Source organism: Rhinolophus ferrumequinum, chromosome 5 (assembly GCF_004115265.2).
Source record: "Rhinolophus ferrumequinum isolate MPI-CBG mRhiFer1 chromosome 5, mRhiFer1_v1.p, whole genome shotgun sequence".
Lineage (NCBI taxonomy): Eukaryota > Metazoa > Chordata > Mammalia > Chiroptera > Rhinolophidae > Rhinolophus > Rhinolophus ferrumequinum.
The window spans coordinates 62,416,216-62,434,574 of NC_046288.1; the positions used below are offsets into that span (position 1 = coordinate 62,416,216).

At 44.1% G+C, this 18,359-nt stretch overlaps 1 protein-coding gene across 1 annotated transcript in view; it reads right to left on the reverse strand.

The window, feature by feature from the left end:
- Positions 1-16,702, reverse strand: part of NWD2 (NACHT and WD repeat domain containing 2) — a 158,336-nt gene extending 141,634 nt beyond the window's left edge. Inside the window, exon 1 of the mRNA XM_033106656.1 lies at positions 16,241-16,702. Coding sequence (XP_032962547.1) covers positions 16,241-16,391 — 151 coding nt within the window. The 5' untranslated portion in view covers positions 16,392-16,702. The remainder of the gene's footprint in view (positions 1-16,240) is intronic.
- Between the last annotated feature and the right edge of the window lie 1,657 nt (positions 16,703-18,359).

Here is an 18,359-nt window from a genome sequence, read left to right on the forward strand (position 1 = left end):
CACAGAGCTCCTGATCAAACCAGAAGTAGAAGCCAAGACATTCGAGGCCACTTTATGCCCTCGCCCCACCTCATGAGGTCTTGAGGACGAGAACATGCACACACAATGCTATTAGAAAACGAGGAGAAAGTTCTTTTGCGAAAACACTCCAACGCCTACACGACTGTGACACAAGCCTGATTGCAGGTGATTTAATGGAACACAAAATGAAACTTGCCACAAAAATAACGTTACAGAAGTGGCAGGGTTCCTAACTGGCCCCCCAAGTCATAATGCAGCTGGACCATAATACTAGCAATCGTTGATTTCTCATTGTTTTTGTGAGAAACACATGGGAATTTAAAACTGCACTGCTGTTGTCCAGTTTCACGGCAGAAATCTCTTCTCGCCTCACCCTTCAGTCCCTGCTTTCCTGGGAGGAAGGCATCCTTTCCTTCCCATTTGCCCCTCCCTCGGGTGGCTGCAGCAGAAAATGGGGAGCTGTATTCATGGACAGTGGCTTCCTGGGAGTCCCTCTACAGGCAGGGGGCGGGGGAAGGCACAGAATGCTGAGCATCAGCCGGATAGAAGAAGGCTGGGAGGCTGCTATCCTGGATGTGCCTGCTAGGATTATCTGAAGAAAAGGATCTTCTATCTGAAGAAAAGGATCTTCTATCTGAAGAAAAAGGGTCTTTTTCTGAGATTAACAACAACAACAAAAAAATTGAAACTCACTTTTTTCTTTTTTTTTTGATTCAATACTTCATGTACAATCTTTTTTGTTTTGTTTTTCCTTACCCATTTCCTTTTGGAAAATTAAAGTCTATCTCGACTGTATCAAAGACGAAAAGAAAAAGTTATACTTTTGCTGATGCCGTGAGTAGGATCAAAGCAGACCCGTGCTCTGGGGACAGCTCCAGTGGGAGTGAAAGTAGGGGAGAGGGGTCCCCCTTTTAACACTCAGCTGACCTCAAAATGTATATGTAAATTTCTTCTCTGCCAGGATCTGCATGTGCCAGGGGAAATGCAGTTTAGGTTTCTAAGCCCCGAGCTTCGTTTGCTCCCAGGGCATCCAAGGATCACACCACCTGAGTTCTGGATTCAGAGCCACCCAGTGCTTACCAGCTATGTGACCTGGGGCAGGTTCTAGGACCTTTAGTCTCAAACTTCCCTTCTGTCAAAATAAAAACAAAATTTTAAAAACACCTGAAACTCATAAAAAAAAAATAGTGGCTTTTAACCAGAAAGACAAAAACAAAAACAAAAAACCCAAAAACCGTATGTTGCATATCTCATGGGATTCTGAAGAATAAATTCTGATGTAGTTACAGTGAACCCTACAAAGAAACATTATTTTTTTCTTGAAACTCTTCCAAACACATGAGTCTTAAACTGACTCTTAAGCCAATGTTTAGTAGTTATCTTACAGTATTGTATACTAAAGCAACTAACGTTCAGTACTCACACAAAATAGGTACTCAAGAAATAGTTGAACTTAAAAACGCTGTAAGAGAAACAAAAGCGGAGAGGGAGAAATGGGGGCAGTCTTCCTCCTGACCTGGCCTTCCCTGGGGTTCCTGTAGGTCATGCTACTGCCAGGACCAACTCTAGTTCACACAACACATTCCCCTGTGTTCCCGTCTCCGTCATCTCGCCATCCTGCCACCAGTAGAGCTGACCCTCTGTCAGTAGACCAACCTCCTCCTGCCTGTATGGCTGCTCACCGCCTCTACCCCTACGCTGATGGGACCTCACCCGGAGGCCAGCTGGATCCCCAAAGGGATGGTTGTAGAGAGCCAGCCCTCGAGTCCCTACCCCCTAAGGCCAGAGTTCCCAATAAATCACATTCCAGGAATACAGCCCCCCATTTTCAAGTAGTAACAAACCCCAAACTTAAGAAACAAACACTGTTTTTGTTTCCAAACTCCTCGATTCTAGGGCCTTCTCCTTCACTCCCTTTCACTCTCAGATCTGCAGGGCAGAACGAATGAACGAATGGATGATTCACCCTTTCCAGGTTCAGCTTATCATCTAGGAGTAGTATCTATCCCTGGCCCATGTGCTGATTCACTCAAGAGACCCACCTTCTCCCTTCTCTTCACGTCCCCTCTCTCCCCTCATCCACCCCAAACACCAGCATCTACAGGAACACCTGCATTGTTTCCTCAGTATGATGTGGGCTCACAGTAACTACTACGGTCCACAATGAGAATTACCACCTTACATACGAGTTGGGTCATTCTACGATAGCCGCCCCTTGGAATGCAAGAGTTTTCAATCACAGGTGAGATTTGCATGGAAATTCTTCCTAGGTGAAATGGGCTGTTGATTTTTATAGAGTGGTCCTTCCCACATAAATGTGGGCACCACACATTCCCTGGGACACCTGTGGCAAGCACACTGTGCTCCAAGGTCTAAAAGATTAACAGCAGTGGGAAAAATGACATACGAATCTTTATGTAGAATAAAAACAAACATCAAAGGCATTCTTTATGTGTGAAATTGATTTTTAGTATGCAATGTTAGCACATCTTACATTAAAAGGCAGAAGTGCTATCTTTTAATTCTCTCTGAATGTCATTTTATTGAAATCTACTTGCTATCTGTGATTTTAAAATAGTCTTTTTTATAAGTAGCTTCTGCTCTATTATTTAAACATGAAAATTTTAAACTTAATACGTTATAATCTGAGCCGAAATTATGTTTATGTGTTAAATCAACTTTTTGAAATATGCTGTTTTATGTAGTCTTCTACATAAATGGCATACATGGTTATATAGGTGGCATAATTTGTGAATAATGACCCATGTCATACCATGATTTATCAAAAAGGAAGTTATTCAAGTAATTTTCATTCTCTTGTAACCCTTATACCTCTTCTTTTATCTCCAATGGCTTTTAGCAAACTCTGATCTATAATTTTTGAGTCCTTTTTGTCTTTTAGGTATTGTTTTAGTATTTTATTTATTTCTTGCAGTAATCCTATGAAGTAGTTATGATTATGCCCAAATTTCAGAAGGGACAATGAAGCTTGAGGAAATTAAATACTTTACCCAAGATTATAACAAATCTTGGGATTCAAATCTAGATCTAACCTCCAAATTCTTTAATTGTAGCAAGCATACACTATAACGCGTGTTTTATTTTACTAATTGTATTTCTCTACTGCTGTATATCAAAATCATTTGCTTAAAACAATAACGGTCATTCCTTTTCCCCTTGAATCTGAGATTTGAGCAGGGTTCCGTGGGGATAGGCCAATCCTCACCACACAGCCCCAACAGCGGGGACAGCTCAAGGGGTGGGGAGAGGGTATTGGAGATCCATGTCCAAGACAGCTCATTCTCCTGGCTGGCAAGGTGGTACAGGCAGTTCTCTTCTTTCACAGGTGTCTCTTCATGGGGTGGCTGGGTTCTAAAGAATGAATGTTTCAAAAGACCACAAGTGAAAGTGGCCAATTTCTAAGTCTGGACCTAAACGTGATACTGTGCCATTTCTTCCACATTCTGTTTGCCAGAAACAGTCCAAGATCCCGGATTCAAGGACAGAAGTCATATATTCTACCTTTCAACGGCAGGCGTGCCAAAAAGTTTGAGGAGCATGGAACAAAACCCCCATACCTGGTAAGACTTCCAGTTCAGCAGTAACTCCATTATTTGTGAAATTCCTATTTTATGAATGATCTTACACCAATGACTTCACAGAAAAATACCTCCAAATGGTAGCTTCCGAGAGGTGAGAAACTCTGGATCTTTGTTCATTTCTCCCACATATGTTCCTCATTGGTTCTGCAATTCCGTCTCTATATTGATGCTTAAGACTTCTGAATAAAGACCCTGGGCTTAAAAAGGGAAATTTAATTTTCATGTCTTCTTTTCAGTGTTTTTGGCAATTTTTTTTTCTTTAACATTTGATATCTTTGGTTAAACTTTATTGCTTTTTATCACATAGTGGCCTCAGTCATTTTTGAACTCTATTTTAGAGAATTTTCTAGAATATTGCCAACTGAGTGTAAAGCTGCTCAAGCTACACTTTTTGCTTAGCAACTAACTAGTACGCAGGTTTTACCACACACAAGTAGATTTTCAGTCTCTGTAACAGTTTCAACACATTTTCCTCCTTTAGGAAGCAATGATTCTACTAATTCTGTCATTTGGGCAAGAAAATTTCCCACCAATTATTTCTTGGGCAAATTTTTCCTTTCACTCTGGCTTGTTTTCTCTGCTTTGGCCAAACAAAACGAAACTCAAGCCTTTCCACTTTTTGTTGCTAACACTGGCCCGTTCATTCCAGTGTTCACAAGTGCAAACGCAATGCACAAACAAGGACATACATTATTCGGAATTCCTTATTGATACTGAATAACCCTTCATGCTGTCCAGCCCTGATCTATTCTCGGAGATACCCAAAGCCACAATTTGTGCCCCTGTAGTGCTGGCTGTTCCCAGACGCTGGACCCAATAGTGACCTGTCAGGAAACATTTCATATTACTTGTACCCCAGTCCTCTGAGACTCGGTCAAGTCACTCAGGCAGCATTTCTGGCCCTAGCTTGGGTTCTAGTCCTGACAGGAGCCTTATAACTTGTCCTAGGACCTCAGTCCCACCTTATGACCAGGGGCTGGGATTCTGCCTTGATTTTTTGCCAAAGGCTTCCTGCTATATCCCCATCTCAGGATGGGGATCTTGTGCCCAAATCCTGTTTCACCTCCATGCTTTGCACCTGCCCAAACTTCTCTATTATCTGAGTAAACTTCTGAGTTATTTTTCTGATACTCAAGGAAATTAAACAGATTTCAGCATGTGCTTTGCTCACTTGCTGAGTAAACTTTTATATCAGAATCTCTGGTACCAAGTGCTTTTCCTTCAAAAACTGTGCCCCTCTCTTGGATCTGGACTTGTTTTCATCACGTAAAGATGGACTAGCTCCCCACTACTGTATAAAGGTCTATTTCTCAGATTTGATACATCTTGGTCTTTCCATCTTGACTAAATGTGACCAGCTCATGCCTGACTGGTATATCAGATAGCACAGGATGGATTCCAGTTATTCCAGTTGGCCCTTGCATGTAAATATCCTTCTCACGACCACAGTGCTTGTATTTTTAGTAGTTGGTCCTGCCTTATAGATGGATGAGTCTAATGAATAAAGCCAGCAATATGTATCTCTTACTTCCTTGTAACTCTCCACACCAACCAGTTAGGAGTTTTGTTGTATACAATGGGTATCTAATCAATATCGCAGCTGATGCTTAGAATAAAATATGAAGGAAATATATTCAGTGGCAAGACTCCCTCTGAATGACACTACATATAATGGAACAGATAAAGCATTATGAAGGATACCCTTTCAATTTTGTGGTTTCATTTCTGAGTTAGATTCTGTAATCACTCTTAGAATAAGACACCTGACATCTGGGCTTCGCTCTTCACTTTGAGTGAATCCATGTCAAAGTCTTTGATATATTTTGGATTGAAAATGAGATTTCCAGGAAATATTTCATTAGAAGTGGGTATTATTCCCTTTGAATTGCACCCAAAGCTGCAGTTTTTTATCCTTTTATTAATGTTCTATCATATAACTCCTTTTTTTCTAATTATACATCAGCCAAATACTTTAATTTGCTTAATAAATCTTGCTTGATTTCAACAAAAAAATATGATGGAAGCCAAAGTTTTGATGAAGCGATAACAAAAGTGTCTATCTTTAAGTTAGTAACACAAGACTTTCTTCTCGATCGATTGTACATAACTCAGCACCTATATGCACTTCAGAGACACCCACTACAAGTTTTATATTTATTTAAATCGTATATGATTAAGAGCAAAGCTTAAAAGAATTTTTTGAGTTGAAAAAACTTTAAGCTTACCGTATCAAACCCAATTACACTGTAGGTGAGTTTCTGTTACTCTGTAGGAATTGCATCATTTGCTATTTTAAAATGTGTTTGTGAATTTGTATGTTTTTTTCAAGTGTCCATCGCTGCACTTCACTCTATCTCAAGACTCAGTGGTTTAAAACAACGTATTATTTCTATAGAGATGAAAGGACTTTCCCCAAGGTCATGTTAAGCATTTCTCCTACGAAAGAATTCTGATGCTGATATTTGATACAGTTTCTGCTGTCGTATGTAAAGTATGTCATGCCTTATAGCTCACTGTACTCTCCATTTTGTATAAAGACACTTGGCCATCACATAATTTGCACTATGGCAAACGAGACATCTAATTTAAAATGATTCTGAGTAATTAAAGGACTCCACTGTGCACAAATGTTAAAACTGAAATAATATTCATATCAGGGGAGAAGCCCTTCTTCCTCTTACCAGAGTTCTCTTCTGGAGCATATGACTCCTGGCCCCTCTTTACCTCTTCACTTGCCCTTCCCAGATGTGGGGTGGCAGGGGCATACGGGGTGGCTAACGTGATTGGAAAATGTGGGATGAATAAGCCATGCAAGCTTGACCCCCATGCTCACTCCTTCCCCGGGGACTGACTGACCTGTCCACAGAGAGTGTGTGCGGGTTATGCAATCTCCCCAGGCTCCATGTGTCATGGGGCAGACTCTCTTGGGGTTCCCCAGTATGTGGGAGGAAGAATGTCTGGTCTGGCATTTAGCATTAGGAAGCACAAAAGCATTCTCCATTATTATCTTTATCAGTGAAAACAGGGATGTTTTTATCTCCTATCTGCAAACACTTTGGTCTTTTTTTCTCGGTTCAGAGCTGGGCAGGTTCAGGAAGGGTGTTGTTTACGGAGTCACTGTCCATCCTCAACGACTCTTCATTACCATCATCACAGCTATGACTACTAACACTTGTAGAGCACTGTGCCAGGCTACTAGTCTACTCACTTTGCGTGCATTCTCTCATTTAATCTAATTGTAACGAAGGTCAAAGAAACTACACACTATAACGGGGTTTTGTTGCTACCATTCAACCCTCCCCTCGCGGCACATACATGCCTCTCCTCACATAAAGGATGGGGTCTGTTTCCTCTCCCTTTGAATCTAGGCTAGCCTCATGACTTGCATAGATAGGATGCGATGAAAGGGACCTTCTGGGACTCCTAAGCCTGGGCCTTAAGAGGCCCAGAAACTACCATTTCCTTTCTCTTGGAAGCCCCTAGAATGAATCCTGGGCTAGACTCCTGAATGACGAGAGAAAAGCTGGCGAGAGTGAGCCCTCAAGGAGGAGCCCTGCGGAGCCAGACGTAGGAGTGAAGCCTTCTTCTACCACCCAGCCCCACCCAGGCCTAGCTGAATGCCATCAAGTGAGGGTCTCCGACCAACACCTCGCGTTATAGAACAGAAGAGGCACCCTCCTTCTGCAGGCCAACCCTGGCCCAAATTCCCAGACATTCAATTCTAAGAAATGATAAATTGCTGTGTTAAGTCACTGAGTTTGGGGGTGGGTTGATTATCCGCAATAGACAACAGCTACAGAAATAAAACACAAACTTGCAGACACCCTTTAAAATGGCAAATGGTGTCCCTGCTATGGTGTAGCAAGATCTGTCGATGATTTATTAAATCATCAAGTCACGATCTATTCATATACAGCACACCTATATGGTCCCAGTCATGCTTTCTGTTAAATGTCATCCTAAATGAGCCACATTCAAAGGACAATCACCTCAAAGGATATCACCTCAAGATTTCGGCTCCACTCTTATTCAAAGGGGTAAAAGCTCTTCATTGACTAATAGAGATAATCCTTTTCTACTGCCTGCAGAGATTTCTTCATCACTTTGCCTCATATGCGATTAACGTGTTGGACAGTTTCTACACCCAGGCTCCATTCATGCCTCTGAGGAGCCCTCCCAACCCCTCCCTCTGAGCCCCCAAGGTGGCTTACTCTTTCTAGGTGTCTCTATAATACTCTGCACATATTCTAGCACAGTGTCCATCACATGTATTACATTATTAATGTAACCCCATGAAAGCAGACCTAGCTGTTTTGTTACTGCTGTATTCTAAGCACCAGCACAGTACCCCATATGGAGTGGGTGCTTTATGCGTACTTACTGGTTGAGTAAGTGAATGAGTGAACATGCCTGCTTTCCCTGGGCTAGAACACTGTTTCGTGATGCTGAGGATCCATTACCAGTTCCTTTCACTCTCTCCCTTGTGGTGTAGGGGCTGGAAGCCTGAAGTTCCTAGTCTTACTTTTTGCCAGGGTCCAAATGCAATTCTGGTTCTGCCAGAGGAATGTACCTGCAAGAGATCTGGAGGGCAAAGGGAGCCAGCGAAGTTCCTTGGCCACCAGCCGTGGCAGCTGACATGCGGTTTCAGCAGATGTGCCTGTTTCTCGAAGCAGACTAGCTACCCAGTATCCAGTGGCAGCTGTGATACTCGCAGTGGCTTCTGCAGTGTCTTGCCCTCTGAGTGATGGCTTTGGCAATGTCATCTAAATGCCTTCACTGCTCAGATCCTTACAATGACTTTTCAGAGCACCTAGTTCCCTGAATATCTGGAGTAGTTTCGTTTTTACTATTGAATTCTAACTGATAGGCCCCTATAGACTGCAATCCTTGAGGGCAGGAAATGCCTTATTCATCTTTGCACACCCATACCTGCAGTGTCTGGATCACAGTGGAAACTAATAGTAATAAAGATAATAAGAATAATATCAAACATTTATTTAATGTTTACTATGTGCCCAGCATTGTTCTAAGTGCTTTATATCTATTAGCTTATTTAATCCACTATGTCCTCTTTTACAGATTAGGAAACTGAAAACAGAGAAGTTAAGCAACTTGCTCAAGAAACCACAGCATTAAATGGTGGGCTGAGCTGTCAAATCCAGGCAGGCAGCTGGCCCTCAAGTCCATAGTTGCATCTAATACTCTCTTCCTGCCTGAACAAAGCTTGCTACAGGACTTGGCAATAAAACCACTACAATTTTAGAACTCATTCATTATATATGTCCTGTTTGCATTTATCATAAAGGAGACTATCCTGACCTGCTATTTTAAGACTCTTACCCTTTAAAGATGTTCCTGAGTATCAAAACAGCTGTGTGTGTGTATACATACACACATACACATGTTCTTCTGCTGTGCTCAACTGTCGTTTGTCTGATTACTCATTAAAACAATGAAAAAACAGGGAGCCTCAGAAATAATTATCATTGTAAGAAAGGTAGGAAGAACCATGGTGAAGGGTATTCATAGGTTTTATATGAATTGCTCCATGCACGTCTTTCTGCCTCTTGTCTGGGAACATTTGCTAAAGTAGATGGCCACTGGCTGCAGGAACAGTAGGGAAAATATTTCTCTCTTTACTGTGTCTTCTCCCAAAATGGGGAATAAGTTTTTCTACTGAGACTCCAAAGATATGGGGTAGAGAACCAGGGAAGATGCAAAGACACGCAAAGTAAAAAACATAAGTGGGAACGGATTGACCATCTGATAGGTGATATTGTGGACAAAAGTGAACAATCCTCAAAGCTGACCAGAGCATAAATCTGGGTGGGGGGAATATGTACGAAAATATCTACGGTATTCTCCCCTCCACATGTCTGCTGACACATGGAGAGAGACCCACTAGTACAGCAGCCCTGGACAGAGCTAACACTTACTCCTTAGGGGAGAAGGGTCTTCATTTGATGGATGCATTTGGAAGGAAAATCAGAGCACAAAGAGCTTGTCCCTTTTGTTCTCTCTCATAAGTTAACCTATCATTCTTCTCTGCGTCTCCAAGTCTTAAATTTTAAAGAGGTCAACTCTGCCCACTAGCGGTGGGAGGGGGCAAGTTTGTGCCCTGTTCATTGCTAATACTGTGTTTCCCCGAAAATAAGACTGGGCCTTATATTAATTTTTGCTTCAAAAGACGCATTAGGGCTTATGTGCAGGGGATGTCATCCTGAAAAAAATCATGTTAGGGCTTATTTTCCAGTTAGGTCTTATTTTCAGGGAAACACAGTAGTGACTGGGAGTGTAAGTTAGTGAAATTGTGAGGTTTGGGATTGGGAAATCCACTTGTCTAGAGTTAAAAGTCACATTCCCCAATAAAAGTGCACAGCCCTTACCTGCAATTCCAAACCCCTCAAGTGTTGAAAATGAAAAATTTCCCTCAATTAGTAAAACCCAAAGAGATGAGTCACTGGTAGCAAAACCTGACCTTAACTGACATAAGCTACTTACAGTCTTTTTTACTCCACTTAGAACTTTGTGTCCCATACAATCACCAGTAGCTGCAAGTGCTTAGGTAAATTTAAATTACAAAAAAATATTAAAAATTCAGATTTTTAGTCATACTAGCCACATTTCAAACCCTCAATAACTATATATGTAACTAGCGCGGCCATACAGGACACCACCGATAAAGACCCTGCAGCACTGCAAAAAACTCTGTAGTACAACACTGACTTACAGTGAAGTAAATGTTTCCTTAGTCATATTCATACTTGCTTATGGGATAATACCCCAGACTCCATGTAATAAACAGTATATGTGCCATTTCCCCCAAGTTTAAAAAGCTTAGAATTCCAAAATCACATCTAGCCCAAAGGATCACCAATAAGGGAGTGTGGGTCAGCACCAGTTTTTAATCAGTAATAAAGGCAGTATTTTGGTTTTCCAACTGCTTTAGGCTTTACCTGTTATGGACTGAATGTTTGTGCCCCCCAATGCCATATGTTGAAAAGTGATCATATTTTGGGGTGATATTTTGGGAGGTATAGATGGCAGGGCCCCCATGAGGGGATTAGTGTCCTTATAAGAAGAGGAAGAGACACAAGAGTTCTCTCTCTTTCCCAAACCCCCCCACCCTCCCCGCACCATGGGAGACATGGCCTTCTTCCCTGTGACAATGCAGGCAGAGATTGAAGTGACATACCAACAAACCAAGGGACACCAAGGATCGTCAGGAGTCACCCAAAGCTAGGAAGAGGCAAGGAAAGATTTTTTTTCTAGTCAGTAAGAACATGACTCATCTGACACCTTGATTTTGGACTTCTAGATTCCAGAATCATGAGACTATAAATTTCTGTTGTTTAAAGCCCAGTTTGTGGTAATTTGTTATTGCAATCCTAAGAAACTGAGACAGATTTTGGCACTGAGAAGTGGGGTACTCCCATAACAAATGCCTAAAAATGTAGAAATAGCATTAGAACTGGGTAATGGGTAGAGGCTGGAAGAGTTTTGAGGTACATGCTAAAATAAAAAAGCCAACATTGCCATGAAGGCACCATTAAGGGAAATTCTGACGAGGACTGAGGAAAAAAAGAGTAGAGCTGTAGTGGAAGTTTCTTTCTCCTTAGAGAATACATAAACCCTCATGAACAGAAAATTGATGGTAAAGACCACTGGGGTGAAGTATCAGACAAGTGAAGGTTACTGGACATTGGAGAAATGGCAGTTGTTACGAAGTAGCAAAGAACTTGGCTGAAGTGTGTTCTAGTGTTCTGTGGAAGGTAGAACTTATGAGCAACGAAACTTTGTATTTAGCTGAGAAGATTAAGAAAGCATTCAAGGAGTGGTTTGGTTCTTCCTGACTGCTTAAGGAGAAAGATGAACTAAGGAAAAAATTATTAAGCAAAAAAAACCCAGAACTCAAAGACCTGGGAAATTCTCAAGTCTATCCATAATGCAAAAAATGAGAAAGCTTGTTCTGATAACACTAAGAAGGTGGTTGCACAACCCTCTGACCAAGAAATTAGTATGGGTGTAAACCTTGGCCGGTTTGAATTGAAGGAAACAGACAGGATGAAATGAAGGAAGGCTGTCAGACTTCTTCGATCCTGTATGACTGGACCATATTGCTACTCAGCTGTAAATGTGAGCTATTCATCAAGAAGGACCCCAAAGGAGATTTGGAGATCACTGGGGTTTCAAAGGTGTGGGAGGGCATCATCCGGGTTACAAAAGGGCAGGTGGCCACTGCCAATAGCCTTAGGAGCAGGGCACCCTGGAACCTTGGTGGATGACTTCCTCCCCACAGAGCTACGGAGGTGGGGCTGCACCCCAGTGGTCTAGAAGACAGAGCATCAAACTAAAGAGGATTATTCTAGAGGCTTGCGCTATAATGGAATTTGCCTTGCTAGGTTTTTGCCTTGTTTGGGCCCCTTCATATTTTCTTTCTTCCGATGTCTCCCTTTTGGAGTGAGAATGTCTATCCCATGCCTGTCTTACCATTTTGTTTTGAAAACCACCTACCTTACCTGATTTCACAGGTTCACAGCTGGAGAGGAATTCTGTCTCAGAATAAATCACATCTGGAGTTTCACCCATATATCAAATCTAGAGCCTCACCCATATCTGATTTAGAGGACATTTAGGTAAGACTTTGGGCTTTAGAATTTAGAGTTGATGCTGGAACATGTCAAGACTTTTGGAGCTATTGGGATGGAATGAATGTATTTTGTATGAGAAGAACGTGAATTTGGGGGGTCTGGGGCAGAACGGTATGAACTAAGTAGTTGTATCCCTCCAAATCATATGTTGACGTTCTAATCTCCAACGTGATGGTATTTGGAGTGGAGCCTTTGGGAGGTAATTAGGTTTAGATGTGGTCATGAAGGTGAGGCCTCCATTATGGGATCTGTGCCCTTGGAAGAACAAGACCAGAGCTCATTCTCTTTCTCTTCCACCTGAGGACACGGTGAGAAGATGGCCATCTGACAACCAGGACTCTTCCTTGCCAGGAACCGAATCTGCCAGCACCTTGATGTTGGACTTTCCAGCCTCCAGATCTATGAGAAACAACTGTCTGTTGTTGAAGCCACACAGTCAATGGTATTTTGTTATAGCAGCACGAGCTAAGACTGCTATAGCTACACTGGTTAAGAACTGAGGCAGGGAAGAATAATATTATTTATCAGGCCCCCTTCGAATTCCAATAGAGAATTGCATAGGCTCCTCTCCTCTGCATATTCATGGACAATTCAGGCTAATCACAGTGGAAGATTTTATATGTGTTTTAGAATTGTTCCAAGGAGGAACAAACGCCATTCTGGCAGAGAGACAGTGACTAAATGTCCAGGAAACTTCCAAAGATTAATAAAGACGCCACAAATGTTGAATGGGAGGTGGGATTAGATGAAGTCCAGGGCCTATCCGTGTAACAGAATCTGGGACAATGCTATTGCCTCCCCCACACTGGTTCTCCAGTGAGTTTCATTGGTAAGGACTGGTCTGATACAAACAAGCTTTTGGACAGAAACATGTCCATCAGAGCTCAGAACATTCTGAAATTTCCTTGAATGTCCCTAAGGCTACCTCTTGGTGGAGGTGAAGTGAGTCAGGGCAGCCATGTTCCCTTCCTACTACTCAACTTCTCCTGGCTGTCAGGCTTCAAGAGTAAGGACAACACTAAGCCACTACATCTAGCTTATTTTCTTGTCCATATAGGTGTAAGATGTATTGCAGAAATATGGCATGAACCTAGCCCGGGCCAAAGAGCACCAAGAGAAACATTTTGAGTCTACCTTGTTTCATTTTACTATATGAGTTCAGGCAAGTACCATAACCTGGTGCAGCCTCAGTTTTCATATCTGTAAATCAGAGAGAACACTCTGGTCCACCATCCTCACAGGGTTTGAGGATGGAAATCAACATAAAAATATTGAATGAACGGGTAAAAATGGTGAAGGGATCAAGAAGTACAAATTGGTAGTTATAAAAGTCATGGTGATGTAAAGTACAGCATTGGGAATATAGTTAATAATATTGTAATAACTATGTATAGTGTCAGGTAGGTACTAGACTAACTGGGGGAATCATTCTGTAAATTATATAAATGTCTAACCACTATGGTGTACACGTGAAACTAATATAGAATAACATTGAAAGCCAACTGTAATTGAAAAAAAAAAGTTAAAAAAATATTGAATGTGGGAAAGTAATTTTTCCATTCTAAAGACATGTATTATCTTTATTACTGACAGACAAATTCCATACAGCCTTGTAAAGCAATACCTATTAAAACAGACCCTTCCTGAATGGAATCTTTAAAGTATTGCTATGAGTTCAACACAAAGCAGCTTTTATTTAGAGCATAAATTGGACTTCCGCTTGTAAAAGAAAGCGTGAGATGATGTTCTTTGTCTTAATTTGACAGTGGAGAGGCTCTTGAGTATTGGCCAAGAATCCAATATTGGATTGTACCAAAACACATCATTTGCTTCCTGAATTGTATCCATAAAGGTCTCATGGTAAAATGCTGCCTCTGACAGAACATTTACCAAGATTACAAGGCTTCACGTCCAGCTCCTAAAAAATATCCATCTCTATTTTTTCTATTCAACATATCTTCAACTGTCCAACTTGTACAAAATTTGACATCATGGTCCTATTGAAATTTCTCAGGTGAGCTTCACATTTCTGGTTTTTTAAGATCAATGTGCAAGCTGCTCAGCTCAAACAGTGACCAAAAGGCATGATCAGCAACTCTCTCCTGTTTGCTTTCCTAAGCTAAAGCTTTTATTTCAAGAAACTAGAGAATCTGAAGAATCACATGGATAGGCTTAAGGAAAGTTACATTAATATCGAATGTTAATTCAATATTTAGCTGACTCGATGCAAATTCATTATCATTGGTTTTTATCCTAGATATTACAAATTTAACAAAAAAAATCAATGATATTAACAGAATTTTCACTGTATTTTAAAGGCAACTTATCTACAGAAAAATAGTAATTTAGCTAGTTTTACATCAGCGAATTTCTGATGAGCTACTTCTCATGAGATTTTTTTCCAGCTCAGGAGAATTGAAAATTTTAAGATTAAACATATTCTAACACAATTCTCTCAAATAGTTTAAAAATGTTTTAGCAATATTTTTGAAAACAACAATGAATGGAAACTTAAGTTGCAGATTTTCTGAAGTCCTTAAACAGGCTGCATATATATCCATGGTTTTCTTATCCAGATTTAAGTAAAAATCCTGGAAGACATATTTGAGATAAAAGGATTTTTAAGAGCGTACTGTAGCTTCCTAAAAGCCTCCTTAATTATTAAATCCCGTGAAAGTGAGTCATGCACTGATAAAAGGCCAATCTGCCCCCTTAAAATGTACAAAGTCCTTGTAATACTAATTAGAATTAGTGGGTTACCGATCTAAGTAATTCCTCCAGCCCCTTGTCATAATGGGAGCTTTACCTGAAATTCCTACTGGCACATTTTTTGAAACACAAATTTTTTAGAAAGTAATTTTTGTTGGTTCTCTCTGCTTACTTTTAAAAGGCAACCAGAGTCTTGGGTTTTCAACGATTCTATCCAATGACTGAGTGTCATCGTTCTTTTTTCCTTTTACTTTTTTGTCAGACCCTAGGCTTGTTAGAGTGCAGAAAAAGTTAGTCTCGGATCTCGCACATCTATTTGATCTCCTAAAAACTCATCTTAACAGCTGAACATTTATTGTTCTAGAAAAGAGCAATTCCTGCAGTTTTAATCGAGTTCAAGCCAAATGCATCCTACTTTTTCTTCACTTACTGGGGATTAAAGTTAACATTCAGACTGAGAACTGAAAAAGCAGTAACAAGCCAGGAATTAACCACCCAGCGCTCAGCCGCTGTGATTTGTGAATGCAACAATCAACAAGTTTTCACTTAGCGGTCGTCATCCAGGTGCCTAGCCTTAAGCAGCAACACAACTGAGGCCAGGTTCTGTACTGGGGAGGTCACGCCGAGACCCAACTGTGGAGATGGGTTCATCCTGGGCACTTCACCGCGAAACCAGCGCCCAGGTGAGCGCCAGCCTGTCCCGGGACCCCGCGGGTCGTGTCCTCTCCACCTCCACGGGCCTTCGGTTCACCGGGGTCTGTCTCCTCGGTCCCCCAAGGCAAAGGGTACCACTGTACCCGCCGAGAGGCGAGTGTCAAGGAACATTTCACCTGGGTCTGAACAAGTAGCAAAGGAGGGAGCCCCCATTCGGGAACCTGACGCGGAACGTAAAGCAAGAGCTACTACTTGCGTCTGTGTTAACCACAGCGAAGAAACAGCTAAAAGAAAGGGAAAGTGGGTGGCAGTCGCAGGTCGGAACTTCCAGAAGGATCTGCTAATGCCTGGGACGTTTCTTAGCTCGACGCGGCGGAGTAACCCATGGGGTGAGAATGGGTGTCCTAGGAGAAGAAATGAGTGAAGGGAGAATAAAAGTGATTCAAATGAAATTCCCATGCGCTCAGGGCAGCCAAGGCTTTAGGGGGAGGAAGGGGGCGCAGAGACGCACGGCGCACCCGGCTGTGCTGCGGTCATTCTCTGCCGCTCCCGCCGCGCGGACGGACAGAAGGACAAACGGACAATCCCGAGCGAGGGACTTACCTTCAGGGTTGGCGCTGATGAAGACCCGGACGCTGCGGCCAGCGGGCACGAGGTGAGAAGGCAGGGCGGTGAGGTTCCCGGAGAAAGCCGCCCGCCGGAGCGCAGAGTCCCGGGGACAGGGCAGCTTGGTGCCCGCACCGGCCGGCCACATCGCCCTTTGGAGGACTAGTCGCCGCCGCCGCCTCCTGCTCCTCGGGTTCCTGCCCGCGGCTCCGCAGAACAGCAAGGGCGCTCCCCGCAGGCGGCGGGGCTTAGAGCCGCTCCGAGCCCGAGGCGCCGCCGGCGAGCTCCGTGGCGCGCAGCACCGGCCGGCGGAGAGCGGCCATACGGCCCCTCGAGCCCCTGTCGCCGCCGCCTCCCGCCCGGCTGGGCGTCCGCCTTCCCTCGCCGCCGGGGTTCAGAGCAGCAGCCGACTGGAGCCCGAGGTCGGCGTGGCGGCGGCTACGCGCGCGGCGCCCCTTTGCGTGGGGAAGCGCCCGTGCCTGTCGCGGAGCCCGCGACCATCTCCCTGCCCGCGTTCCCCGCGGAAGGAGGGGGCAGCAAAGGAGGCGGGGACGTAGCGGGCGAGGAGAGCAGACCAAACTTTATCGACGAAAGGCGTCTGGAGTTTATCGGAAGCTGCCTGTCGCGGGGCGCAGGAATAACCACGGTTTAAAGGGCTGCGGGGGCTGGGGCCTCGGGCTGCCCACGGTCTTCCGGGGCTTCACTGAGGACGATCCCGAGCACTCGCGGCTGTCTCCTCGGTGGAGGACAGGAAAGAAATTAGCCGGAGATTCCTGCTACTCCCCCACCTCTCCTAAAGGTCAAAGAAGCCCTGAGAATTTTCGGGAATGCATGCGTGTCGGCGTCTGTTCCTCTTTGCCTAAGTGCCGGGAATCCGAACTCAAAGTTAGACACATGCACCTGGGGCCGGACCCTAGGGTCTGACGCATCTAAACGCGGGACCGGCTCCGGCGTCTGGGAGGGAGTGTCACCGCCGCCCTGTCCCTCGTGGCGCAGGTGGCCGTGTCCTGCCGCTCCTCACGCGCAGCAGAGCCGGGGTTTTTATAGCGAAGCCCCGCCGCTCACGTGCTCTTCGCCGCGTGGTCGCGGAACCTTTCCAAGAGCGGATCTCTGCGGGGAGCCCTCCAGAGGTCTCTAAGGCTCCAGGGGTCCTTTCTGCTCCCACCCGAGCGCATTCAAAGGCCATTCCTCCAGCCCCACGGCTCCGTGCCCGCGCAGGCCTTGAAGATGCCGGAAGCTCCGCGCCGCCCGGCGGGTGCCAGGACCAGGCGGATGGGTGTGGGCCCCGGTGGGCGCTGATCTGCGCCTCGGCTCGCAAAATGCAGGTGGGGCGGGGTGCGAGAGGTCAGAGCTGGCGTTGGGCCGCTTTTCCAAGTCCGTTCAACGCCTGAGTCGGCTCCACCTGACGCAGATCTAAGGTGGCCAGGCTCGAGAGGGTCTGGTCCACGTCCGGGGTGACGTGAGATGCAAAGGGACCCAGCCATAAAATTGCTATCTGTGGGGCACGCTCCACTGTATCTATGGAAATATTACAAATCCCCGGACAGGAAGGGAGACCTGGGGTAAGGGAAGAGGCAGTGTTTGGATCTTCAATTGGAGTTTGGTCTCCAAACCTCTCATTTTGAGCTTAAGGGAAGGAACTCCTGTTTTTAGAGAGGAAGGGAGAAAGGCTTTTCCAAATTTTTGAGATTGGCCGAGGTGTGGGAAGGCGCAGGATGAAGGCAGCTCAGATGCAAGATTCATCCTCTCACCTGGGGCTTCTGGAGGCAGCTCCTTGCCCCTTTCCAGGCCTGCACTTCTCCTGGGTCCTGCTGGTGGCAGTGAAGTCGGAGGCACTGCTGTTTACTTTGTTAGACCGCGGCATCCGCAACACACTTTCTGGGGTAACCTTTTTGGAAGAATTCGGGTCTGTAGGTTTTTAAGTCTGCCTCTACCCTACTGAGAACCAGGGGACAAACAGCAGTTCTTACTTTGTAATAATTTGATGCAACCAATAAAAAAGCCCTGAACACACCCAGGAATTTGTTCAACTGATTCCATTTAGCAAATCATCTCCTTCGCCTCTCCAGCCCGATTACTCCCAGGTGGGAAGTTCTCCAGCAGGAAAGAGGTCTGT